The following is a 27,967-nucleotide window of genomic DNA, read 5'->3' as shown; positions in this document are numbered from 1 at the left end:
GCCATTGAGGATTTAACAAAAAAAAGAAGTGGTGTGGTGGGTTTGAGAATAAACATACGTGACTGCATTGTTGTAATAAAACAGTAATTTATTTTTGACTGAAAACTAAAATCGTCTGAACAGCACATTACAAGGGCATCGTTAAGATATTTTTTTCAAGGCTCAGTGATCACTTTCATACAGTACATTTGGCATGTACACGGCATCTCCTTCAAATGAAAGAAAACGAGAAAAGAAAGAAGCTTGTTTGCAAAAAAAAAAAAGGAAAAGTCTTAAAATGACTGATTGTACAATTACCAAGCAATTTGGTTTGGTTCTAAGCCACAGAGAAAGAAACCAGATCGCCTGACGACAGCAGGCGTCGGCTCAGGAGGCACAAAAATGTTGACATGGACGGGACATTCAATAATAAGTCTCATACACAAATGACTGTCAGTGTAAAAATGTTTGATAGTTAACTTCGTTTTATCTTGTTGCAGATATATTGCTGTCTTTGTTGTTTCTGAGCACAGAAAACGAAAAAAAAAAATGAATCTGCAATGTAACAAACCTCTTTTCGCTGCATATGAAACGTGACACATGAAAAGATGACTCCTTCTCTCTGACTAAACACCCTCCATCTGTCTGCCTTTTGTTTTTTTAAACATCCTCATCCACAGCGACTTAACTCCACCCTCATTGTTCCCTTTCTCTTTCATAAATCGTCTCACAATCATTCACAGAAAAAGAGTGCTGGATAAAAACATGAGGTAAGAAAGTGGTTTGATTATAGATCATGCAGAACATGCAAAAAAAAAAACATAATATAGGGAAGAGTAGAAAACAAATATAAGTGTGCATTTAAAAATGGAAGAAACAAAAAAAAAAAAAGGACTTACACAGCTTTGCGTCTTTGGTTATAAAGTAGGTCGAACAATTTTCACAGCTTTTCATCTCCCCTGACCAAACTCCCAAATTCATTTCTATGTTTTTATTTGTTTGACAAAGAAAGTCTAGAAAAAAAGTACATTAATAGTTTTCATTATCCCATCACATCATATTTCATTATCTTAACAGGTGCTCTGCTTCACAAACCCTCAACGCTCTTTTAATACTTGACACTTTACAAAATATACATTCAACCTGTATTCGCATTCACCTATAATGTAAGCTCTGCTTTAGTGTTTCATGAGAAGTTTCTATTATTGCCTACTTAGTGAGATCTACTTGTTGCAAGAAACTACCAAATTTTTTTATACCTGACAGATTCTAAAATACCAAAAGACCAAAGAGAAGGGTTTCTTTTTTTGTTTTCAATAAGTATCTCCATGACATTGTTCATTTACATTATGAAAATAGCAGCCCTGAAATAAATAAATGCAAATACTAAAACTGAACTAATGAAACTTTAATTATGAGTCAAAGTATGGTGGCTCTGAGAGGAAAAAAAAACACAAGCTTTTTTTTTTTTTTTTGATGCAGCATTATAACAAGCCGAGGTTATCGACTTGCTTCACTCAAGCTGAGGCATCCTCCTCCTCCGCTATGGGAGGATGAATCCCACCATCCCTCGACTCCCCCCCTTGCGCTCTTTCAGCCCTGCAGAGACGTGGGGTATGGACACCGGGAGGAAGGACAGTCCCTTGCTGGATGACTTTTGTTTTTTTTTTAAGGGGACCCTTCTCGTCACATTGGTCCTCTTCGTAGGGCTGTCTTCCACCACTTGTTGCCCCATCAAATCGAGCTCTCTGTGCCCTTTGAACCCCCCTTGTCTCCTGCTCAAGGACATGCAGTTTATTTAGTGCGTGCCGGCTCCTCTGCCCCTAACCCACTTTTTTTTCAGCTCTCCTGCAGCCAGGACAGGGCCAGAATAAGACTTACAAAGATGGTAATTGTCTTAGCAATGTGATGGCCCGTTGACAGCAGCGTGCACACACTGAAACATGGCTCTTGGTGAAGATGGAGCATACTGAAGCTGAGCCTTTTGCTGTATGGGGTTATGGGGACGGTAGTAGTTGTAGTCTTTACTAACACTCCTGTCCATGGGAGGTGTGTGTTTGACTGCGTGCATTAGGGACTAAGGGGGTTCACGCCGAGGTGATGTTGGGCTGATGTGGCAGGCTCTGACCGCCCTCGTGGTGAGGCAGAGCTGGGTTGCTGTTTGTCACAAGCGGATGTTGTTGTTGCTGCTGCAGCGGCGGCGACGTGCTGCTGCCCTGGGTGAGCTGATTGGACAGCTGGCTTAGCTGGTCTGTGTTGGCCAGCGACTTCAGCACGGCGTTCTCACGCTCCAGCACTGTGTTCCTCTCGATCAGCTCCTTGATCTGCTCCTTCATCACCTCCACTTCCTCGCGTACAGCATACATCAGGTGACTCTTCACCAAGTCCTGAAAGAGGACACAAGAGAGGGAGAAGAACTAAAATTAGACACTTGAGAAAGCACACGAAAGATACAAACAAAAGAAAAAGGACATCACGGCAGAGGTTTATGTGGTATGTGTGATCTTTTTTTGGAGCTGAAATGTCTTTGAAACTGCTTTTTCACTTCAGTCAATCAAATGGCTACACAGAGACTGAATATTTTACATTTTTAGCCTATTTTCCCAATAAAACATCAACTAAAAGCTGGATGAGAAAGTATTTGATTCATTATGACCTATTACACTGTTACCATAAAAGATCTACTGAGTGTGTTTGATGGTCAGGCTCTCTCATATGATTATGTCAGCAATGGAAAAGCCGTTATGAAACAAGTCATTGTACAAGCTGGCAGATGAAGTGCACCGCCTGATTCCATTTGAGATAACTTGTAAATATGGAAAACTCACCATTGCCTGTTCAATCTTGTTATCGATGGCAACGACACTGGCACCAGATGCACTGTAAAGAGAGAGAGAGAGAGAGAGAGAGAGAGAGGTAGAGAGTTAAAACAGGATATTCATCTCACATACTTAAACACATGCTTTAGATTGATATCAGCCCCTTCACAAGCCAACAACTGCCAAATCTGCAGCCAAACATGACCACAAATCACATTCAATCACATCAGAGGTAAAAAAATAAAACAAAACAAACAAAACTAAAGGTTAGCAGTTGCATCCTCTTGCATGTAAAGACATAACACAGATTAAATCTTTTTTTCCAAAAAAAACACACAGAGTATTTTTAGTCAATTTGATAAAGTGCCACACAAATGGAATGTAAACACAAGCCAGCAGAATCCCAGTGAAACCTTCTAACATCTACCTTTTGTCTGCAATGGAAAAGTACAACAAATGGGTCAAATGACTGCACAGTTGTCACAGGTGTTGTTTGGCAGTGATGTAAACCAGACACCCAGACACACACATTGATTTTCGACACTTCCTCCATCTCAGCCACAAATTTCATCTGTTTCTGTTCTGTTGTCTTTTTGTTGTTGTTCAATGATATTGACATAGGGATGGGAGGGGGCCTGCACAAATAAAACAAACTCCATTATGTGTTGACTATACACTGCATTTACATATAGTCAGCAACAACTTTGTCAAACCAGCTGTCCGGCTCACAATTAAAAGGCATCCTACATGAGTCACAGCATATATGACACAGCAACTAAGCAACTACGTCTTTCCTCTCCCTGTAAAGTCAACACGCCTGGAGCTTTAAACACTCCGACCACTCATGTTACTGTCAGATTTTATCCATGACTCCACTGTAATAAAACCGATAATATACACAGTGTGTGTGTGTGTGTGTGTGTGTGTGTGTGTGTGTTCCGGGTGGGGCTGCTTAAACCATGAGCGAGCGTTTCACATTATCACCAGTCAAAGCGCTCTGTTTATAAAATACACAAAATAACACAACACACATATATCTATGTATATATGTGCGTAAAGCGCCAACAACTTATTTTAAGCTTCTACAGGAGCGCAGCGTCTTCTTTTCCAAACGCTTCCTTTTGTAACGGAAGAAACGGACACTTAAACAACAACTTACTCTGCCGAGCTACAGATCCTCATACAGCAAAATGATGCCAAGCTAATTTTTTTTCCTTCATCAACTAATAAAAAAACAACAACATAAAGAAATGTTTTCGTCGTCCCAACCTTTAAATCTTCACAAACGCTGTCCGCCCCGTTCAGAGGTGGATGCAAAACAAAAGGACGTGCGCGCTTCTGCGCCTGTAGAGGGCGCTTTGGCATAAATCAGATGGCAGAGAGAGAACATAATGTGCAGACCGCCTCCAATAAATAGTTTTAAGAGTTTAAGTCTGACACCTGATGATCCAGTTTAGTGAAAAAAAACATAACATTGAACATTGAAATATTTTAAATACTGAAAAAATAGAGAAAAGGATTTAGGCCTATATCCTGGATCAACTCTGACACTAATTAACTACAGTGCAAAAGCCTAATGAAGGATTAAAGAAGAAAAAAGTAAACTAAACAAGAAGCCAATGTATTTAAATAAAACATTAGCATGTGCATAAATGTATCAACATGCTGTTTATGCCTTTTAAAAAAAGGAAAGTCCGTGCGTAAATCTGACGGAGTTTTAAATCACTTAATCACAAAAGATGAATTCAAGTTACTGTAAGCAAATGTAGGTCAGTTTAATTTATATATAATGAAATGTGAGCTTTATGCTTCGCCAAACGATGACCGACAGCCTCACATGAAGCTCCCTATGGAGCCTATTCATCATTTACATCCTGCGTGCTGGGGCGCACGTTCGCGGCTGTGAGTAGCCCCCCCCCGGCGAACATGCGCCCCAGCACGCACACACACTAACTAAACACATGGCATATGTGAAGGAAACAGACTGGTTTGTGTGGATGGTGACCTACATATCCAACCGCTGCTGGCAAAATACATTAAATGAATGCGGGTGGCAAAATGAACGCGAGTGGTCAGGTAAGATTTCATGGAACAAACTCAGAGAACTCAATGTCTTTATAAGAATTTAACTGTTTCCAGTTAAGCTGAAGAAATTCTCAGGGATAGTTAAGCGTGAAGGTAAATCTGGTAATAAAGTAAAAATCCTCTACCTGATGCTTCTCGCCCTGTAAGTCATCAAACGTCCTGAATAGGTGGGGGAAGTTGCCGGCGAGCAGGGCAGACTGTAGTTCATTTTGCAGCGCATGTTTGCGTTATCTCCGGTTGTTTTGTTAAAAAAAAATAAACTTGTCCACTGAGTGTAAAAACACGAGTGTCTGTTGTTTGACTATGAGCTGCGTGTTTCTTAAAACCCCGCTTGATCACATGGTGGGAAAACAAGAAGGCGGAGTCCAGCCTCTCCTCCTCTCTGGCCCTCCCACACTTACTCCTGAGCAGCCTCTTGCATAATAATAATTCACTGCCGCCGTCTGCCAAAAAATGATCCACTGTCCAGAGGCACAGGACGACTTATGGCTCAATGTTAACAAAAAAGGGAGGTAGCCCTTTGCATGTACAGTCAGTTCTATTGTTGTAGTTTGAGAGCAGGTTTTTGTAACCAAATGAGCCCTTTAGTGAATCAACATCATCTCTTCAACCACAGCTGCCCTTTGAATGTGACATCAGTTATTTCGAAAGAAACTGGAACCATCTTTTAATCAGTCACATCAATATCCATGATTTGAAACATCACAAGTCATGCAGAATCCACTCAAGTGTGCTTTTGCAAGTAATCAAATTTGTAATGCAGCACATTCCATTTTCATGTGAAGCATTTTAGGACGTTAAAAATGTTGTCTCATTTTTCCACTTATTTGCGGAGCAGCTAAAAATAATTTAACAGCATATTGGAGCTGATGTATTGCATGACAGATCCACACTGATGCTTTAACAGTGAGGGGTAAATGAGCTGCATTCCACAATAAACGTCTCACTCCGATGTGTGATCCCAACACTGATAAACAAGGCCAGGAGAAGACATTCCTCCCTTTGAACCGAGCATTTACACATGTGGGACAGTAAGGGAGAAGAATGTCCACGAGCTTTGGATGGAATGTGTTTTTATCAATAACAAAAAATCCCACAGACATCCAGGTTAAATTAAATTATCTTGTTAGATGACTTTGTACTGGAGGAGTTATATGAAATGTTAAGAGGAGAGAGAGTGGGGGAAAGTTACCATTCAGCGTCCAAGTAAAACAAAGCAAAGAGTACATTTTATTCAAAGAGGAAGACATGTGGTGGTTTATATAAGGACCACTCACTGTGTTAACCTCAACATGGGCCTTCCCTGCAGACTGCAGGAGTGTACACATGTACTTGTCACCCCTCAACAAAGTCTCCAGGACCACAAGGCAGCACATTCCAGCAGTGGCCACCTCCGGCCCAGAGGCCAGCGCCTCTAAAGACAGACATCTGTGTCAGAGCAACCAGCACACTGGACCGTCCTACAACCACAAGGCATTTGGTTTGATACCAGCCTGATTGTCTGCCATTGAGCTATTAGCTCATTCACTGCTGTATTCCACAGCCTAACTTTCCATGTGACTTCATATGAGCCACATGCAGGACAAGAGTGTGGTCTCCTCCATGTCTCCAAGTGAATCACATGAATTTATAGCTTCAGAAATTCAATGTGGTCTCCATTAGGGCACAGATGCACCGGCACACGTCTCTGTCCCAAAGCAAACAAACAGTCACTGTGGGGGGAGACAGCTGTATAAATTAACCTTACAGTGATAACCACCCCCCTCCCCCCCTACCCTCCTCAATGAGTGTATTTCAAAATAATAGCTGGAGGCTGGGGGGCTGCAACAACAGATGAGTGTGCTTGCTGACACTTCACTGTTCTCTTTTAGATGCAAAAACAAGCTTTCAGCTCTGAAACTTCTCTAGAAGTCCAGTTTAGAAGATGCAGTTCAACTGCTTCACCAGATGGGGTCAGCAGAGGCTCCAACAAGCTGTGAAACAAAACCTCAGTGAAAAGCAGCTTCAGGCAAAAGCAGTTTAGTCATGACTTTGCTTCTGGTTCTCAATGAGTTCATTGTTATAGCAGAAATCAACCAGAAGCTTCCATCTGATGAAGACACAGCTCTTTCAGAATATGACCCTTCATTATGCCTCACGAATCATCTGAAATTTGATTATTTCATTTTGTTTACTTTATAAAACTAAACCCTGATTTTATTTCCTGTATTAACTTTACATTCTATTGGTTTGTAGTTGCTTTGATGATTTAAAATAGTTAGAAAAAACAATTAGAAGGTTGTACATTATTCTGTACTGTCCCAGAAAAGAATGCATAATTCTTTTCTTAACTAATCCAAATCACTAAAGGTTGCAGACTATGCATTTATCACTGTTTTAGTTGTATCAGACTAGTCAGGACTGCAAAAAAAATATTTAAAGATACTGTGAAATTGTTTGCCTGTTTTGTCCGGCCATCGCAACTAATTGAAAACTTTTCCAATGAAAACACAAAAAGTTCTCCTATTCAACAAGCTCCGAAGCAAGAAAATCATTCACTTTCTTTGAAGCAATTCAACTTCTCAAGACAACTATCTGTTTAGCTCTCTAAAAAAGGTAAAAACAACTGCATGACCCAGCAGCCACCTAGGCTGGCCCCTCAAAAATCCACTCCTCTAATGATCACCCTTTCTGAATACAAAGAAACCAGTATCTTTGCAAGAGGCTGTCCTCCCTGCCCCTTATGTTTACCTATCTATTTAGATCAATCTTATTTCCACAAAAACCTCTACTGTAGAGAAAATGACAAAACAAAAATAGATTTCTGTGGAATGATTGATGAGATTAACATATTTTTAAAAACAAGTAACTTAAATAAGTAATGCAACTTATATAAGTTTTCTCCAACCTTAAATATCTTGAAATACACTTGAAATTCCTGCGGTTAATTTGCATGTTGAACCACAATGGTCACAAAGAAAAGAATTCAGGCTGACCAATTCTGTCCTAATGCTTCAAACAATGGTGACAATTGCCGGATGCTGGAAGTATGTTAATATGTGTCACTGAACTGGGAGGATTTTTAGGAAAGCTGACACAGTTCTAACACAATGGAGACTAAACAAAAATAAGACAGAAGTCTGAGCACTTTTATTTTTCCAGTTCTAAATCAAAGTCACAAGTAGGTGTGCCACCAAGCTTCCTCGTAAACAGGCCAGAGGAACTATCCCACTCGCACCCCCGCCTGTTGCATAATCACCAGACGGGTGCACTCGGACCTCGACATCCAGCTTATGTCCCTCCAGTATGTAATGCGCTGGAAGGTGAGCTCCCTTAAGATATGCTAGTAGACATCTTGGTCAATAAACCGGATGACGGGGAGCATGAGAAGTAGCTTCGTCTCTCTGGGGTTTAATACAAGCAATGATAAGATCTGAATGAGTTGAATTGAGACAGCGGATGAACTTCATCCACTGTTACTTTAAGCGGTTTATAGAAGACCTCATTATTTTAGCCTGTCTAGGGGCTAAAATAACTGCTGGCGGGGAATGTTTGTTAATGGTTGCTGAGCCACCTCTGCAGCTCCTGAAGAAAAAAGATGAAGAGACACAGTGTAACACTACCATTAAACTCCATATGCAAACACAGTGGGGGACCCAAGGCAGGGGACCTCCAGCCTTAAATAATCACAGAAAACAAGGTGTTCAACTCAAACCAGATCGTAAGCATGCATCATGTGCCTTGATATCAAAAATCACCACTAGTTTCTATGCCTAAGTGATTTGGACTTATGCCATTTGTTTGGATCAATCTGGATTAAGACCTCACTGGAATGTGTTGGAAGTAATAGTGTTACTCCTGAGGCCTAATGGGAAAATCCTGGCACCTCGCTGTTAACGAGCCTCTGTATTCAGAGGGCATTTATCACAGGATCAACGACTTAACCTTATTTGGGCTTCCTCTCAGAAGTAAAGGGTTTAGGTCACACTAATGTCATTAGGCTCTATGCTGTAAAAACATTGGATCTAATACATGTCTTAGCTGCTCCTATTCATGGTGGCCTCAACCCGGCATAGATCAGAGCTTCAATAATGATTTCACAAAAAGTGATAGCACATCAATGTCACAATGAAGTTTAGCACTGCAACACGTTTTTACTCCGAGCAGCAGAGGGATGAACCAGTATGGAGTGATAAAGTTTCATGTCCTTGGAAAAGCCTAAAAAAGTTATCACTACTGTAGTGATGTTATTTGTGTTGCAGAATTTCTTGTGAAATCTCTTAAACGTGTGTTAACACAGCCATATCTGCCAGTCTTTCTTCACAAGCAGTAACTGAAGCCTGACAAGCTGGATTTATACAAGTTGGTGGATGCGCAAATCTCACAACCAGAGGATAATGGGTTTTTTGTACAGTGTGAAATAGGCTTTGGTTGATCAACCCATATCCAATAAACACAAAATGTTTACTGACTTAAAAAAAGGAGCACTTGGAATAATAAACTGCAGCTCCAACTGACTTGGAGGTTAACTGTATAAATTGTTACCCTCCTTCATTAACTACTGTTTGTATGACCACATGTATGAAGCTGGCCTCTCTGCTGTCCCAGTGGGTATATTAAATGGGGAACAGTAAGATGCCTGTGGTTATATTAGGTATCTACCAGGTGTGAATGTCTTTTACTGATCAAGTCTGGGGATAATGTTAAAAAAGGTCCATGTGTGCTCAGCTAACCTTCTACTGAATAAATACAGGTCAAATGTCAGAACAGTTTCCAAAGATAAATCTGCCAGGATGGAAATCCTGTCCCTGTACAGGGCTGTCATTGTGATATGAGGTGTGTTATGTAAGTGGTAATATTCTTTGAGGTACATAGCTGCCATCCATCAATTCTTCCCTACAGCTAAAAGGCTTGAGTTTAGAGCTCTACATGTCAAGTCATGTCATATCCATTAAGGCTGTGCAGTTAGTGATTGCACTGGAGGGGGGCTTGCATACAACCGCTGAGTAATCCACTCAAAATTACAGTACTTCAGAGCAGAAAGGCCCTGCCACTGAAATGGGCTGGGTCTTCCGAGGATATGTCCCACAACCTGTTAGCAATTACAGTGTGTTCTTCTGTGTGAGTGTGTTTTTCATTTGTAAAGGAAGGGAACGTGACTCCCACTGAGTCTATGCCGAGGAAAGTGCAGTACTTAGTAAAACCTAAGCTTTAACAAATGTGGAATAAACATACGCACAAAAAGGCAGATTCAGGCTGATAGTTCCCCTATCAGGGGTGAAACTACAGCTTTCCCACGTTCAACTTTCCTCTTCCAGTTCCCTTGCTCCAATAATGAGTGTTTGTTTCTGTGTCATAAACAGTGGCCACATACCTGGTCTGGATCAAATAACTCTGCATGGCTGACTCTGGGGCCACTGATCAGGTGTGCTTAGGCACAGGAATATAAATCTGTCTTTTCTTTATTGTCCATGATCATAAAGTTGATCATTGTGGAAAAAGTGTAGTAAAAAAGCTGCTCCTGGTGCTGCTGCTGCTGCTCTACATGGAACCAATCAGGGTTTCACAATAAACCCATTCAGCGGACCAACAGGTCACTTTCTTGGAATGTTTACAAATGGAGAGTGTAGCTTTTAATCTAGTTAGGCTAAAATAAATTTGTCTTTGCAGTTGAAAGATGAGCTGATACCAAGACAAAATTTAAGCAGAGCTGTGTGGGGATCAAATAGGGGTCAGTCAGATTCTGAGTTTAACGAAATATTATGGATTATTTAAAAACTCATCAGTCTTTGAAAAAATGGGATGCATGTCTGTGTACAAACTAAGTTAACTGCTAGAAATAATGTATTTCTATCATTGATTAATTTATCAAATAGGAAAGGAATTGTCTGAAAAGCAGTCTAAATTAATCTGTAGGCAGAAGCTGAAAATTTTAAAAAAATTAAGGGGCTGCACAAAGAAAACTTGCAGCATGTTAACAAAAACAATCTTTACGTACCTCAACATCTTTTCTACACATTCACAAACTCTTACTGTATGTTTCAGAGAAGCTATAAACAACTCCTAATTTTAAAATCCACTCTGGATTATCCCACGAAAAGTCATTCTGGCCCTATTTTAGCTGGAGCAGATGTGGCATCATAAAGATAAACATGTAAGCATATTTCAATGCCCACAGCATGGCAGAAACACGCAGGAGGCACACTACCCAACTGAGGTTTTACATTTTTCTCAAAGCAATCATTTTCAGGAATGCTTCTTTATGCCCTCAAACTGTTTGTGAGCAAAACCACTTCTTTCACTTCCAACAAGCCCGACCTTGCAAGAGAGCTACTCAGGACAAAAGGAGACAGAATGAGGCGTCTCCTTTCAGTTTACCTGTGGTTAGTTGAAAAGGTTTGAATAAAGCTGCACTGTTACTCCCTTAGCCTAGAGGCAAACATGAGCTGGATGAAGAACAAACACAAGCATTGAGCCTTTTGCCAGATATGATGACACTTAGCTTAACTGCTACTGTTATTTAGCATTAACAGGTATGACATCTCACCTGGATTAAAATCAGATTTTCCATGCTTTTCAACCTCAATTTGACAAACACTTTGTAGAAGCACCTGCGCGTTCATAAACAACAGGCATGTCACTTATTACGCCGTTATGTAATTGTGCGTCACAGCACGTGGTTTTGAGTAAATATCCAAAGTTGAATTAGGCAGGAGAAGCCCTTAAGGAGCTCTTTGCTCACACTGACTCACAACACATCAACCACATGTTCAACATCAAAGGCTTGATTGAAAAATGCATCTCAATTCTAATATTTGTTTACCTGTGCCTGTTGGCAGCCTCCATGAGACACAACATGGAACTGTTTCGTTTGTGGAAACCGCAGACTTATTTATATTTTATTTACAAGAAGAAGAATAACTTAGAATAACTTACCAGGTAAAAGGTAATGTTGCCCAATGCTACATGTCATAGGGAAACACAACATCTCCAAGAACTGTTGGAGAAACCGGAACAAAAGAACTTTGTGCTTTATGGCCTTAAAAATTATTTTAAATATGGTATTAATCAGGTACTTTTTAGTTTACAGATACATGATCACATGGGAAACACTTGGCTTGGTTTTCAATTGACCTGGGAGGTTAATTTTTGGTATTTTGCCACACATGTTGAAGAAGTGAGGGAAACTTGAGCAATGGATCCAGGTGACAGGCAGAATGTACAAAATTCAAAATGTCACAAAGCTGTGAAATGCTGCCAGATTCAGACTGTGACAGTTCAAACGCACCCTGATGCTTCTTTCAGTGTCAGGCTCTCTGCATGCTTTAAACACTCACACCTGCTAAAATGTCAAGCCTGACAAGGGATTTAATTCAAAAGTTACAGCACATAAAGGGCCTTTTGTGTTGAGTGAAATAAGAAATCAATTGTCAGTATTTGAAAGCGTTGTACAGGGTTGAAGGGGTGCAGGGTCTGGTTTAGCCAGCCAGTCCAGCCCACAAATGCAAACACACCCGAACTCATACCTATCACTGATGAGCTTTGACCCTTGTAATCTGCTAGGCCAGAAAGCTTGGTAGAAAGCAGTATAGGGGTTTCGGCATTTTAAATTGAGGGGGAGGAAACAGAGACACGAGATACATGAGTAAAGGAAGAGAGACGCATACACTAAAAAAAAAAGGAGAATGTGAATGAGAGAGTAGAGGAACATCCTGAACCACACTGAGAGGTCAAAGGAAATAGTGATACAATCCACATTGCTCAACTCTTGCACAAACAACTGCATCTTTAGTATATTAAAATAAAACATATAAGACATAGTGCAACACACCACATGCAAAAATCAGTGTGTTAGAAAGTAACATATTTAAGTTGTCTTTAGATAAGTTGACCCAGTTTTTAGTATTCAATGCAGGTCAGGGATTTTCTTGAACAAGAGGCTGAAGTCCCTCCTCAATCAACATTCACAAACTTACAACACATTTTGACTACATTTCTGAACTGATTTGCAGAACAGTGAACTTGAAATTGTTTTCCTGACACAGCACCTGACTGTTGGCACATAGTGTCAATAATACAGCCAAAAATAGTCTAGATATTTTTATTGAAATATTTTCAGATCAATTCTTTCACCACCACACAATAAGTATAAATCAACTCAACAAGTCTGAAGCAGGCATTGCCTTGAACTTTTACTTTTACTTTCATGAAAGTGACACCAACACTGTAACAAAAATTGGCCAGAAAAAGATACCTTAAAAGATGGGATCAGAGTTTACAAATCATACATGCTTGTGCTAAAGCTGGGTTCAAGTTCATGTCAGTCACCCTGTTGTCTGCGCCCTCAGTGTAAAACTTTTTATGGAAGCTGTATCCCACAATAAGATACGGGGTGGTCTGCAAAAATCGTAAACTGGACAGTTTCACTGCACACACAAAAGCAGGCAGGAGAAAGGAATTCAAAAATTCCAAAAACTAGAAAAGTGAGGTTAGCCATCTACTGCTGCATTTTGCTGGTGACTGTCAAGTCTAATTTACTGTTTTTCCTCCTATCTGAGGCCATGACAGATTTATTTCTGCCACACCCCACAAACAGCAGCTCAGGACCTTTGAATTTCCTAAAAAGCTAGTAACATATTTATACAGTGCATGTTTAAAGAGTCCACAGACAACATGCCTCATAACAGAAGCTATGACATCAGCTCTTTGAGTGAGCCAAAATACCTGGGGATGAGGAAGAATTCACTACCCAAATGAGTCCATGGCAGGAGAAAAGACAAATAAAGTTATCTGAAGAGAAGCTGAATGACAGGGAACGATTTGAAATAAAGGAAGCAGATATAGGGGAAAGTCCGGAGGAAAAAGTGGAATTGTGATGCCTCGTCCAGAACCTTCTTCTATTCCACTTTAGAGGGGACAAAGTAGTGTTTATTTGGTCTTACACTCTACACATGCTTGAGTAACGCTCAGAGTACAAGAGAAAACTAGTGTAAATTAATGACAACCAGATGTGGAGAATATCAGGAGAATAGAAGAGCCACAAATCTCAAACTCACAGTTCATTCTCATTTTCTGTTTCAGATTTTTACTACAAAAAAAATCGCTCTTAATCTTGTCATCGTACTGTGGTGCAATACTCTACGATCAGTGCATAAGTGTCTGTGTGATGTAAATTTTGTCAGAACGTGCAAATGTTTGTGTCCGCGTGGTTACTAGCTTATAAGGCCACAAAGTGTATATGAAGTGTTGCAGAACAGTTTTTCATGGATACAATGTCTCCTTTAAACATTCTGGTACCTTCTTGCCTCTTTGACCTACAGCCTGTGGATAAAATGACCTAGAAATGTCACAAGCACCCCTTTGGCATTCACTTAGAAGACACATTTTGACTGATTTGCACATGACGGTACTTGTCCTTAAGGTGAGCTTCTGTCATCCAGAATAAGAGTTTACCGATCCTCTTGCTTTAGCCTTTCAGTGAAACACAAAGTGCCTGCAGCTTGGGCAGTGCTTGCTCAATGTCACTGTGTGCTGTTCAAAAAGCATCTAAACCAATGAGATGTTAAGTGGGGTCACTTCTGACCAATAAGGTCTTGTGAGTAAAGGTGTGAACAAGGTCACTTTAAAATAATGTTTATATAATAAAGTTTGTAGGGGTCAAACAACATATCACTTAATGCAGGTTATTAAACATTATGATTCTGCTGCTTTCTCTGCGATTACAAAGTGTCTATGTATCATTTTACACATATAAGGCCCAAATAATACATGAATTCATTTCTACAGGTGGAAGGAACTCAAATGTGTGAGATAAAAGGCACACAAGATATGTGTCATCCTGCATATAGACCCTTGTCACACCTGTCAGATCTGATACTGTTCCATGTTCTCTTAATGTGTGCTTATCATGAGATTTAACTTCTGTCAATAACAAAACTATGTTGTTGTCACAACCCTATATTGCATATGAAAGTTAATGTCAATTTAAATGTCCAGAACTATTTTGAACAATTCTTGGAACAAAAACTGGTCATTCAAATATTATGTATTACATCTTTATCTACAATGGCACGATAGGTTGACTGTGCTGTAACACAAACCAGCTGTAATAAGGACATTTTAAAAACAAGTACGCCCAGTGAAATTAAGTTTTCTCCTAGCAGAACAACTTGAAGCAAAGTCGAATAGTCTTTAGGAGAGGCAGCATGACACACAAGACCAAACCCAATGCAAACACGAGTTCCTATCTGCTGGTTGTTTTTCTTGCAACTTAGTCTTTGATGTTGACCCCTACACATATAACTCTTTCTGTACACGTCATGCACACAAAAAAACAGTGTTCACGAGTGAAATGGCTAAAACTGGTCAGTGTGATGTGAGCTAACTGGAGTTCTTCTCATAAAGTAATGATTAGGAGATGCTGTGGGAGAGAGAGGCTTGATGGGGACGTGACCCTCTGCATGGGGCCAAGCCTGCAGCCATATCCGACTCAAGCAAAGTCCCAGCTGAGCAGCTAACCACCCCTGACAGTGCAACCCTGCCCACAATCCTATGGGAGGCTGCAGAATGCAGGAAACACAGGGAGGGGTTTGTTGTGAGCATCTGTGACTCAGAGTACAAAACCGTCAGTAAATATGATCAGAGCTCAGGCCTTAGCATTAAAGGCAGGCTGCGACACCTCTGCAAAAGCTGTCGACATGTAAAGGCGGTGAAAATATGTCACACTGATATGAGCATTCTCGTAAGCAGACGGTGTTAATTTCTGCTTGGGTTACACATAATTGTTACCATGAGCACCGATGACTCAGTATAATTCAGAATGTGGGGTGGTTCATTTAGTTGGTTGACAACTGATAGCATGTGCCTGGAGCTACAAAGCCAACCTATCTGCTCAATTTCACTTTGTAGGGCTCAAGTTCATTGACTCTGTCGGTTAAATAAAGTGTAGAATTGGTTCCTGAAGCGTGACACTGGCCCAGTGAACTCTGCCATACTCGGCCCTCGGGTCTGCTTCTATCTCTGCTTGTCAGCTGATTTGCAACAACTTTAGCTTTTCAATCACCAGTTTGCCTGGGGTTGCACGGGCAGGCCAGGCCACAGAGATGCACATATCTGACAGAAGGCTTGGCAAACTGAAATGATTCTAGATACAGCTGACAAAAAAATATCTCAGCACACTCCTTCAGTATGTTATATGCAGTCCCAGAGGGAGCCATGCTTCCAATGCTAGTGCAACTGTTCATAACAATGCTTTGATCACATGTTCCAGCTTTTCCCAGCTGTCATATAGCTAGCTCTCTGCGCATTCATATCCCCAGAAGCACTAGCAGATTCCTGTGACAAATCACAGCCAACTCTTTTACATACCATACATTGGGTGTGTCTTGCGGGTACTGCATGTACTGCCCTAAGGTAAACTTTCCCTTAACTGGATCTGTATCTTGCAAAAGGAAGTGCACAATCCCAGCAATCTTCTAACAGATCTAACAGAAAGCATAAATGTGGAATTGTAAGATTGCTTTGGAATGAATCTATAATGCATAAAAATGTAAAGAAAAGAGGTACAGTATCTCAAGTCCCCCACACCCGGTGAAATAAACATTTCAGTGGGTAGTTCAGTGATAAAATGCCAATGGGCTGCCCCTCCTGGTCTCAGCTGCTGTCTGCTTGCTCGCTGACAGCACAGGAAGTGGTAGCTGAATATTTTCCATTGTTTGGTATGGAGTTTTTTGGCTGACCTCGTTCTAAGCCAGAGCTCATGGTGGCAGTGTGACAGCAGTCCAAAAAAGATGAACGACATGAGCACAGTCTTTTGGTGAAAAACATGAATGAAACTTTTATTTCTTCTCTTTTTTTTGTACAAAACATCAAGTGTACCATAAAGTGCAGTGCTCAAGTGAGCTTAAGTGCTTTTCAGATGTGTTCATGTTTCACAGCTCAGTACAGAAGAATGTTAGTCAAATATTTTTAACATGTTAAACTTAGAGGTTGACTCAGATGAAAAGTACAGAGGCACGACAGTGTGAAAGTTCAGTGTGAACCAGTCATTTAGCCTCACCAAAGTGCTGACCAGGAGGCCAACTTGTCTCATGTGGGTTAAATGCTTCTTAAATGATGTAAGACTTAAAAAAGGCAGTGCTGAAGCTACCATTTAAACACAATGAAAGGCCTGTGATTAACACAGCTGGAGCTTTTGTATATTTCATAATTTTTTTCCTGAAATAATCGTGACTGACTAACAACATCGTGATGCAATAAGCTGAGCAAAGACCTATGAAAATAATTACCATTTCATGAGGGAGCAGACACTTAATCACATAATCACAGGATGTTATTTAATGGTAGCTTAACCGATATCATCTGGATGGTCTCACGGAGTGAAGAATAATTATTCTGTGATAAGCCTTGGTGACACCTGTTTGATGCCACAGTTTTTCGATTGAGTGAAAAGTCTTTCATCAGTCTATCAGACCACAATGACTCACGTCCGTTTCCTTGCTGAGGCCTGCTCGTTTTAAGACACGAGAGGAGGTAGTGGGGTGAGAGTGAGAGAAGACACTCAAGACGAACTTAACTTGAAGCCAGACAAGGAAGAAGATGACAAAGAAAGTGCTTGACAGAATGTGAAAGCGGACAACAAAGCAAAGAAGGAAACAGGTTCTCTTACAAAACCTGCACATTTCTCAGCTGACACCACAGCTGATGTTAGAATTCTCTTGCAGAGCATACATGAACTTAGTTATTGACAAAGAAAATGGCAAAAAAAAGGCTGCCTGGCCCTGGAGAGAAATCCAAACATGAACATATCCCCACCAAGTCTCTAATTCCTCACCCTTTCTTCTCAGCCAATCCCACACTGTCACACAACACTTACAAGGCCAGAGAACAGATGAAGAGTCACCAGTGAGCCAGATCAGTAGACGAAGCCCATTGAAAAGCAGGCGAGAGCAAAGAAAAGAGGATGGATGACTCAAATGCAGCTGCCTGCTATGCTTTCCACACATCCTCATTACTCACTATGCAGATATCCTGGTCTCGCAGGGCCTTATTGCACTGAAACCTTAGTTTTGGTAGACTGAATGACTTAAACAGCTCCACATTTTCTGTCTTGTGAAGTGCAAACTACACTAATATCCCACAGATTTTCAGTCAACTCGCCTACATTACTACATTACTAAAGACTAAGCTGATCTGTGGTCAGCCTTAAAAAACTGCTCTACAAAAAGGCATTGTGCTATAATGACTGAATCAACTGCCGAATTAACCTCAAGTGATTAAAATTTTCTGTCCTCTTCCCCTTTACTGGAAATGCGATACCTTCTTAACTCATTTAGCAATACTCATTAGTATAAAACAAGAAATCAAATGACAAAGAAAGTTGTGCACAGTGGTTGTTCAGGCATCGAAACATGACACTTGCAAAGAAAAAGTCCATGAGTAGGCCCCGACAAACCTCTGTTTTTCACTTCCTTAATTTTGTATCAGAATATCTGACTTTACAGTAAACCGATCAATAAGAGACAGCAAAACCGGAAATATGTAAAAGAATTCGAAAGAAAGACCAGAACTGCTGTCAAAAAGGGAATTGCTTTAAAACAGCGTGTTAATGCCAGAAAGTTCATTGAGATTTTGGTCTTAAAAAAAAATGAGTGAAAGTTTCTTTTGACCCTTTATCTAGATTCACTTCCTAAAACTGAAACCACTACTTATAATTAAAAAAAAAAACATTGCTCCTCCTACATTTGTTGTCAGAAAATTACAAAATGCTTCACTCTTTTTTTGAGGGTACTACTAATTATTACCATAGAATTGGAATGTTTATTCTACTTCTGTAATTTTTAGGCATTTTTTATGAAACTGCTGAGCTGTAAAAACAGTAATATTACTGTTAAACTAAGCCAACTGATATTTTAATACATACCATCTTTATATGTTCTACATATTGATTGCTAAACCCGGGAAAAATTAATTACTGAATTAATTACTGAACAGTTGCTGAAGTTCTGGCACATCCACTGGAACATTACACAATCCCACAGCTCAGTGTAGCCCCCCCTCCTCTCTATAGCAAGTACAGACTGGTCACAAGGGCCTGTCAACAGACTGTCCTTTTGCTCATTGTGGTGTCCCTTTAAATTAGTCAGATATACTGTACCCATCCAAAAATGGGGTCTAACCTGTTCTAAGACATTTTCATTTTGGATAAGATAATAACCACCAACAGTTTGGACACATTGTCCTCATTCCTGGAACAGCCTACAACATAATCTGCCACGATTCAATTGCTTTGCTTCCAGCACAAACTCAGTTAGCAATAGTGGGCCGCCAGGAGAGCAGTTGTTTACTGGCTTTGGCAGATCCACTCTAATTGGAAGTGAACCCTGACCACATCTTGCTGAGATAACAGGGTGGGTCCTGCTATGCTAACATATTCAACCACTTTGCCTCACACCACTGACCTCTTTGGATCTTTATACTAAAGAGAGAAAAAAAAACAAATCTGCCCTGTCTTAAAATCAAACACACCACTCTTTACCAGCACAAAAGAAAAGTTGGTATTGTATTAGCGAAAAAAAGAACAAATTGTGTGAAATCCAGTAATGAGCCCTATTAGGGTCATTCCAGAAGACATCATTACAAGCCAAATCTGGTCAGTCATTATGCTTGTGAAAAAAATGCAGGGATTGCTCAACATCTAGTTGTTAACACCTCACTTACAAGACACAAAGAGAGCAAAGCAACCACATTAGACAGAGGCAGACAGTAAGGGAAGGGTCAGTGGTCCAGCCCAAAAACAAAGCTGGTTAGAGTACACGCTCTGCTTAGCTACAGGCCAGGGCGTCCCACAATCACAGTCATTCAGGCCTGCTGGAATATGTCCCCTGGAGGTTCAGTCAGGTCAGCTATCTGTGGAAAATAGCTGCTGCCTTGTTTCCAGGCACTGCAGAAACCAAACTGCAACCAGCGCACACTTACACACATACATACAAACACATATCACCCCAAACATGACTTTCCATTTCTCCCTGTCCTCACAATCACGATCAATCCCACAGTGTAAAAAAAACTGCCAAAAGGTAGAATGTAGGGAGGTGCAGTGCCAACAACCGCATTAAGAGTACAAATAACTCCATCCATCCATCCATGTTCTGAACCCACTTTGTCCCGTGACACAAATAACTCTAATAGTTACTACTCAAGGCTCAACACTAATTATTGTACTTACAAATAACTGTTTCTTATGTGCTCCAACATAGACATAAAGCATATACACATACTATATTTTAGCACTGTACAAAATGTATGAACCAGAGGAAGAACCCCAATTCTCTCAAAGCGATATTTTTTTTAATCAATTCAACACCCAAAATGAACTGGACTTGTTGCCTTCTGCTTGTTGCAATTGTTACAACACTTAAGATACAAATGTTTGTGTAGTTTTCTCCACTCGGTGCTGGCCACTGCAGCACAACAACCCCAGTACATCTGCTTGTGTAAGTAGTGTGACCTGAGCTAAACTGTGCACTTAAAAGTCAGTGTCAGAGATACAAACAATATATATAGTTATCCCTGCTGTCAGAATAAAAAAATGTGAAAAACATGGATACATGGAGCAAAATATTCTTCTTTAGGCCTTAGAGGCATTCATGGCAGCTGAAATGACAGGTAAAATGACACCTTTGTAGCACAGCTGAGAGCCATTAAGGGATAACCAATGACATACCCTACTCTCTCTTCAGGTCAATCAATCAGTGTTAGCTCATTTTGTCTGCAAGGCCTTCCATCAACATATAAGGTCGACATTTATTCCCCATCAAATGACTCTTCAATAGCTGGACATCATGTTTTCTCCAACTCAAAATTTCCACTAAGTTGAAGTCACACTCATTTTCTGCCCACCTTTAATAAAGCTTTCAATCAGATGGCAAGACTGTGCAACATTTTATGTGTGTGAGCAGAAATTCATCCTGCGTGTGTTTGAGTTTCCACAATTGCACCGTGACATCATATGCCAGCGATCAGAGAAGTTGAAGAGGTCTGTAAATCTGGCAGCTGGTGTAGGTTCCTTTTGTTGGCTGAAGTTCATCAACCCGTTTGATGATAAGAGCAGCCATGTTTTTATCTGACAGAAACAAACTGAAGTTTGTAAAATCAGGCTTGTGAATCAACAATGGCTTGCCTAAAAACTCCATAATAACTGGGAACAATAACCTTCAGTCAGGCTGTGGGTCAAGTATGCACATGTGTATATACAGGCCAAGAAAAGCCTACACAGGCAAACACAGTTTTTTACCTAACAATCAACCTGCTCATCAACCACATGAGATGATAACTTGCCATGTCAAATGACACAGATGGTGTAATTAAACTTTCTGCAATGCCATTTCAGAGTTCTACCTCAGGTAAACTGACATTTAACTTAAACACTGGGCCTCAGAAATTGCCTTAAGAGAGATAGCAAATACCACTGTCCATCTGCTCAACAGAGAGACTACGAAAGTTGAGGGCGTGCAGGAGGAAAACAGCAGAAAAGGAAATATAAATAAAACCAGGAAAGGTAAGTAATCATGAGCTTTACAGGGTTCAAAAGAGCAGTATGACTCACACACACTGATAAATGCAAAAAATATTCTTCCTGTGTCATTAATTTCTCAGCAAAATCACATGTGTGATGTTTCAGACCTAAGCTCCTTACCTAAAGGGAACAATTAGAGGCTGCATTTTATTAACACTGTTAAGTCAATTTGAAAAAAAATGCAATCAATTAAGCGTTAATAATTAACATTCCTAATTGAGACAGAAGGGAAGGTGGTCTGCCCAGGGATAAGTAATTGAGTTAGAGCCTGTGTGCTCCAATTGAAGGGAACCAATTTGTCCCAGGGGCAGCTTCATCACTTTATTTGGCAAAGATGCAGTGTGCTGAGCACACACACTAACCATTCCAAGCTGAGGGGGAAATCATTGTCATCTCACTACTCCACCCCCACAACGCTTTGTTCCACTTTAGTGATGCACTTTAATTCAAAACAGAACAATGAAACTTGGAACATTTTCCCCTGTGAGACTGAGCTAGCACAATTCTGCCAGAAGAATATGTCCCATCAAATTTGGGAGGGGGGGTTTAAGGTGTCCTAAAATTAATTTTGTGTGTATATTTATGTGAGCATATGTCAAGCAGACAGACTCGATATGAACCATTTTTCTAAAAAACTATAAAATGATCAATTATGCTGAAGAACAGGAAGAAAGTGCCTCCTGCTGCATCAAATAAAGACTTGTTGCTTTCAAACCCAGAGATAATACAGTACATCCTCTGTTTAAAGTGTGATGCATTTTTGACAGCGGAAGAAAAAGTAGTTGTCATAATGAAACCTTCTATCACATACATTTCATTATAATTCAAATAAAACACAACCAGACAAAAGGTCACCAACTTTAAGACAAACCATTTGACCTATTATTTTCCCCTCAGGGAAAATGATTTTACTGAGAACAAGAAGGAGCCTAAACCTCTAACAGGTGAGCAACAAGTCAACACTAAGCTAAGCTTATGTTTCACCAAAGAAAGCCCTCAAGTCTGAGAGTCAGAGCAGAAGGCAGCTGTCGTCCTGCTGATTCAGTCTGGCCATGTCATCGCTGCCACAGACAGAGCAGCTTACGTGCCTACTATCATTGACACAGGTGTGTGTGTGTGTGAGAGAGACAGAGAGGTAGGTGCGTGTTTGTGCTCATGTCTGTCTGTCTGTCCTCTCAACCTCTCTGACACATCCCGTTCTGTCCTGTCCTGCTGCCAGCATCACCATAGCTACACAGACAGCTACTGATGTCACTCTCACACACACACAGAGGAATGACAAGGTAGTGGGCACTGCCTGTTCCACTCATGAGATCAGGGACAACATAAAATGTTTCTGCCCTCCACACATCATCAACCCATGGTTGATGCTGCAGGGGATAAATCCTCTCGGCAAACAATAATAAATTTCACAGATGTCTGGAGAAATGAAAATAAATAAAATCAGCACTCAACCTGTCTACAAACTCTCAAACACACACACCTCCTGGTGTATCATTCTTAATAAGCACAGAACAGAGCACACTGATTAACACTGAGGCCTACATACAGTAAATACAGGACAGACTATGTTCGCGTGTGTGGACACCAGCTCTCATTGAGGTTATTCTTGGCTCAAACATCATCTTTCGAGCAGCACTGCTTGCTTGGAAAGGCAACATTTCAGCTCACGCTCAGTGAGGGCCATTCAACAAACCCTAAAATAGAGTTTGCAAGTTAGAAAAGGACTTTAAGCAAGTGAAGAATCTGGATTTACAAGGTTTAAAGTTGGGAAGCTGGGACAACTGCCCAGGCCAAGTATGCAAACCGTCTCTCCCAGACAAATAAGAGGTAAAAAACAGCCGCATAAGTTTGGGGAGTTGTTCCATTCTCACACAGCAAAACACAGCTACTACGAGTGTTGTAACTTATCCAGGGGCTTGTTAACATCCCAAAGCCCAAATATGCACGAAGGCTGAATGGAAGTTAAAGGGAGGGGGGCTGTGTGTTTCTGACAGACAAGTTACTATCCAGTGTTTTGTGGGTCCCCTATTAATGACAAAGAAAGAAAATTTCTCCTGTGTCTGCCCTCATTCAGTCTCTGTCCCTGTAATTCCACATGCCGCATAAACAGTGAATAAACACAAGAAGAACAAAACATGTTTGGGTCATGGAGTACTTTTAGATATAGTTTGCTTAGTTTGAACAATGGTTAAGGCAGAAGCATTCTTCACAGTGCTAAGTATGACTACACTGCTGTAGAATGAAACAAGAATGTTTAGTATGAGCACAAACTTTCAAATACACAATGACTCAGATCACATAACACACTCAGATCTCTTGCTGTGCTATTACAGTAATGACAAAAAGCAATAAAGAACATTACTTTTCATGGTCAATTATTGCATTGTGTTCTCTTACCTGTCTTCATCCACATCCATGGTAATATGTATGCCAAACAAGCTCTTGACAGCAGGAGTAGGCAGGTTGAGGCCCTCGCTGATAAGAGGCTTTACACCATCTTTCCCAGGAAACATGCCAGCACTGTGCTGAGGTAGGGCATCAGTCTTCTGCCTACTATCTTCTGCCTGGTTACTGAAGCCAGAGGGAAGGCCTGCTGGGGCTCCTCCATGAGCCCCCTGGGGCTGGACAAGTCCTCCTGTACCAGGTGTCTGACTTGGCACACCTGGAGGCGAGTTGGTTGTACTGGGCACTGTGGCAGGCACATTCTGGCCACTGCTGTGGGAGGTTGTGGTGGTGGTGGCAGGAGCAGGGGCAATGCCTAACCCTCCTGAAGGCTGAGTCTGGCTGACAGATTGCTGCTGTCCATTTCCTGGAAGGATGGGTGCCATGGCTGGTGTGCTCCCTGCTTGTAATAGGAAGCCCTGGGCTGAGGCAGCCTCACCGCCCAGCCCCTGTGTTCCAGGACCAGCAAGAGGTGAGGGTACCTGGCTAGCTGGAGGCCCCACAACAAGGGAATTCATGGAAGGATTCTGGTTGCTTGAGCCAAAATGATGCTGATGATAGTCTGGGTGGCCAGCTGAGAGCCCAGTAGGATGATTAGAATAGGCGAACTGCTGGGCCTGTGTTGCAGGAGGTATAACGGGAGACGTCTGCTGCATGGCACCTTGGTGCACGCCATTGAGGCTGTTAGAGAGAAAGGGCTGCGAAGCAACAGGCTGCATATTGACCTGAGCCTGTTGTGGTTGCTGTGATGATGTGTACCCTGTGGGCTGAAAGGCACTTGCTCCACTGCCTATCTGAGGAGCCAAGCTGTAGCCTTGCTGCAGAGACTCTGATGGTGGGTGGGGGTGGCTGGGGTGTCCAGAGACAGAGTAGCCACTGTCTGCAGTGTTCTCCAAAACTTGGGCAGAAAAACTGCTAGTGACAACAGAATTACTGGTGGCCCCTAGCCCACTGTCCCTGTCTATACTGTGATCAAGAGTTACAGTTGGCTTTATGCTGTCCACAGTCCGATTAACATTTGAATCTGAATCTCTGTCATAGAACTCAGTGCATGTCCACCTGCCCCGTCTAAATGGCTCTCCAGTACCATGGTCAAGTTTAATGACCCTGAAACGGGAACTGCAACTGGTGTTCACAGGGGCTGTATAAGCCACACTGGTAGACACTGTGGCTGCCGTTGCTGTGTTGATGGCTGAGCCCGGTACAAAGGGTTGAGCTGTAGCTGGCACATGTACACTTCCTCCTGCATTTTGTGGGGTGGAACGACCCGTGCCTAGACATTTATGTGAGAGTCCCCCGTTGACAGGACCCATGTGAGGCTGCTGGCCCTCTTGAGGCTCTCCCACATTGTTCAAGGTTTCTTCGGATGAACTCCTATCACATACTCCCAGCTCGGCCCGAGAAACGTCAAATATTTCCGATGACACGTCCTCTGTCCGGGACTCGTCCGGATCGTCAAGGCTCTCGGTGTCGTCGGGGATGCTGCTGGCAGCCACCTGAGCCTGCGTAACACTCGTGATCTGGAAACAACTTTTCTTCTTTGCTGGCATTTTCGACATGATGACTATCTGCGTCAAGTCTGTCAGTTCCCAGATGAAATCAAGTGCTGCGCTAATGTCTTGAGGTGTAATTCACAGTTGAAAGATATGATACAAACACGTACCGTCACAGGACATTTCCATATCGTGCCTTGTTCTTTCTCTTGTTCAAGAAAAGTGTCACAAGCAAGGACGAAACTCCTGAAACGCTCCGCGGTGTCCGGTCACAGCACACGGGCAAAAGTCTTCGCTCCACCCGGCCTCTCCACACTCGGTCGGCCTTCCTTGTGTCCCGGCAGCGTAGTTACAAACAGGCCCTTGTCAAAGTTCTTGTCCAACAGCAGCCACCGGTACTTTAGTCTGAGGCGGGCCCGGTGTCTCAGCCCACTTTTCTCTCTCAGCTATAAATCTATTTCTCACCACTTAGCCAAGTTAGCTGATGTTAGCTAGTCTTTTTCTACCACTGTACCAGCATGTGGGACATCATGATGTAAACAAAATCGCCAGTCGTTGAAAGACAATATAGAATCCAGCAGTAGTTTGAGAAGACGTGTCAAAGTCGATGAAGTTTGCCCCTCACCGTGTGGACAGCTTACTTTTTTGCAGCTGCTACAAACAGCTAGCTGACAGTTTACCACCAGCTTTCTCACAGCGGCACTAAGCTAACGGGTAGCTACCTCCAGCCTGCCGCTCTCAACCAACCACTCGACAAGATGGCAAAAGCGAAGTGCATCCTGGGTATGGAGGTCAAACTAACTTTGGTTTTCATTAAAACTAAAAATATTATATTATTTCAAGTCAGATAGAAACATTACATGGTGTGTGCCGCATATCAATTTAATGTAGTCGATATTTGTATAAAAATTATATTGAACGTGGCTAAAAAAAAAAGACGTCATGTCGTCACTTCCGAAGAACGTCCACCCGGAAACGCAAAACGACTTCGCCAGCTGTCTGTAGCTTACGTTTTGGAGTAATACGGGACTTTTAAATCAACATTTTACGGCATATAATGTATTTGTAAGTTTAGATGTGTATTTTTTATATAATAGTAATAAATACACTCGTATTTACTTTTTTATAATAATACTAATGATATAGAATTTGCCCCCTTTTGACGTCTAAACATGGACGAGGAGAAACTGCATTTGGTTGTACTTTTCAACTTTTCAAGTTGCCTTTTGGCAACAGGAGTGGTCAACATATGGACAGAAAATGTTTGAAATACAAGTTAGGGTGGAGGCAGGGTAGTGACACATCTCATATCTGGACTTTTGTATTGTCCCTTCTAGCAGATGTCCTGCCCAGGTGATTTCACAAATCACACCCTAATTCATGACTCATACTAGCACCTAAAAGTGACTTTAAAGTGTGAATAACGAATGATACATATTATTCTCATCAAAACAGATGTAATATTTTTGGCCAAGAGGACTCTCATTGAACTTTGAACACTTGAAAAAGTAACTCCTTCACATGATTTTATACACTCTATATTAATGACATTTTTCCTACAGAGTGACTCATTTGCAATGAACAGATGACTACTGCATCAATAAATGCAATCAGAAGCCTCATGCCAAAGTGGTGGTTTGTCACAAGATACAAGATAAACACATGATGCAAAGAAATGGGTCATGATGTTGGCATGTGTTTGAGTGACATCAATGGTCATAAATGAGTTGTCCTTATGTGTTTTTCTCTGTAAAACACACAGCACATTTTAAAATTGAGTTATGGTGACAGGCTACTCCCAAAAAAAGAGAATGAAAATATTTTAAATGTTAAAAACACACACATACACACACACACAGTTTGTCATCTTAGAGGTTGGATTTCTGTAAATAGTCTTGTGTCTGTTTCCTCTAATTTCCAGTCAGCTCTCATTTAAAATGCCATAGCAAAATATGTCCAAAATTAACTGCTCACTGCTTTAATTCCAAACAAGGCCACAGTGGAAAAGACAGCATGCAATGATATGCAAAAAAAATGTTAGTGAGAAATTAATAAATAGAAATAACACATTTCTAATGTATTCTGCTTACAGAATATTATCCATTTTATATTTAATGTTCTACCCCAGAGCTGGAAATAGAGATTCGGATCCAGCGAATGAGGGATACTGAGGAAAAACTTAAAACACTAGTGGATCTATCATTTGTATAGAAGAAATAATTTTAATTTTACCAATATTTTCCAATATTAATGTAGAAAATTGGACTCTGCTGAGTCTGAATAGACACATGGCTGCTGTTAGTGTTTCATTACATATAGCTGTACAGTTTTTCAGTTTCTTGAGAAATGAAATGAGCGTGACACTCAACTTTAGACTGAATATCTCAACCCATGCTGTTTAGTGAGAGTTTCACAGCTACAGTTTACAGTGTGGCCAAGTTTTGAATACAACACAAGGACACTTTGTCGGCTTAACCCTCAGGTCAGCATCCCGTCTTGTGTTTTTCTTTATTGCAACTTTATTGCCCTGAAAATATGTAACAGTATGAGAAAACTAGACTAACGTGACACAGCTTTAGTATTACAAAGTT

The 27,967-nt window shown here is 41.1% G+C and overlaps 1 protein-coding gene across 1 annotated transcript; it reads right to left on the bottom strand.

Moving 5' to 3' along the window:
- Nucleotides 1–70: 70 nt before the first annotated feature.
- Nucleotides 71–26,125, bottom strand: tsc22d2 (TSC22 domain family 2). The gene is made up of 3 exons (XM_028403253.1): nt 23,839–26,125; nt 2,808–2,859; nt 71–2,366 (listed from the first exon to the last, which is right to left on the bottom strand). The coding sequence occupies exons 1-3, from the start codon at nt 25,440–25,442 to the stop codon at nt 2,067–2,069; spliced, it is 1,956 nt and encodes a 651-aa protein (XP_028259054.1). The 5' UTR covers nt 25,443–26,125; the 3' UTR covers nt 71–2,066.
- Between the last annotated feature and the right edge of the window lie 1,842 nt (nt 26,126–27,967).

Source organism: Parambassis ranga, chromosome 4 (genome assembly GCF_900634625.1).
Source record: "Parambassis ranga chromosome 4, fParRan2.1, whole genome shotgun sequence".
Taxonomy (NCBI): Eukaryota; Metazoa; Chordata; class Actinopteri; family Ambassidae; genus Parambassis; species Parambassis ranga.
The sequence above is the reverse complement of the archived record's forward strand: the minus strand, read 5'-3'. Positions and strand labels throughout refer to the sequence as shown.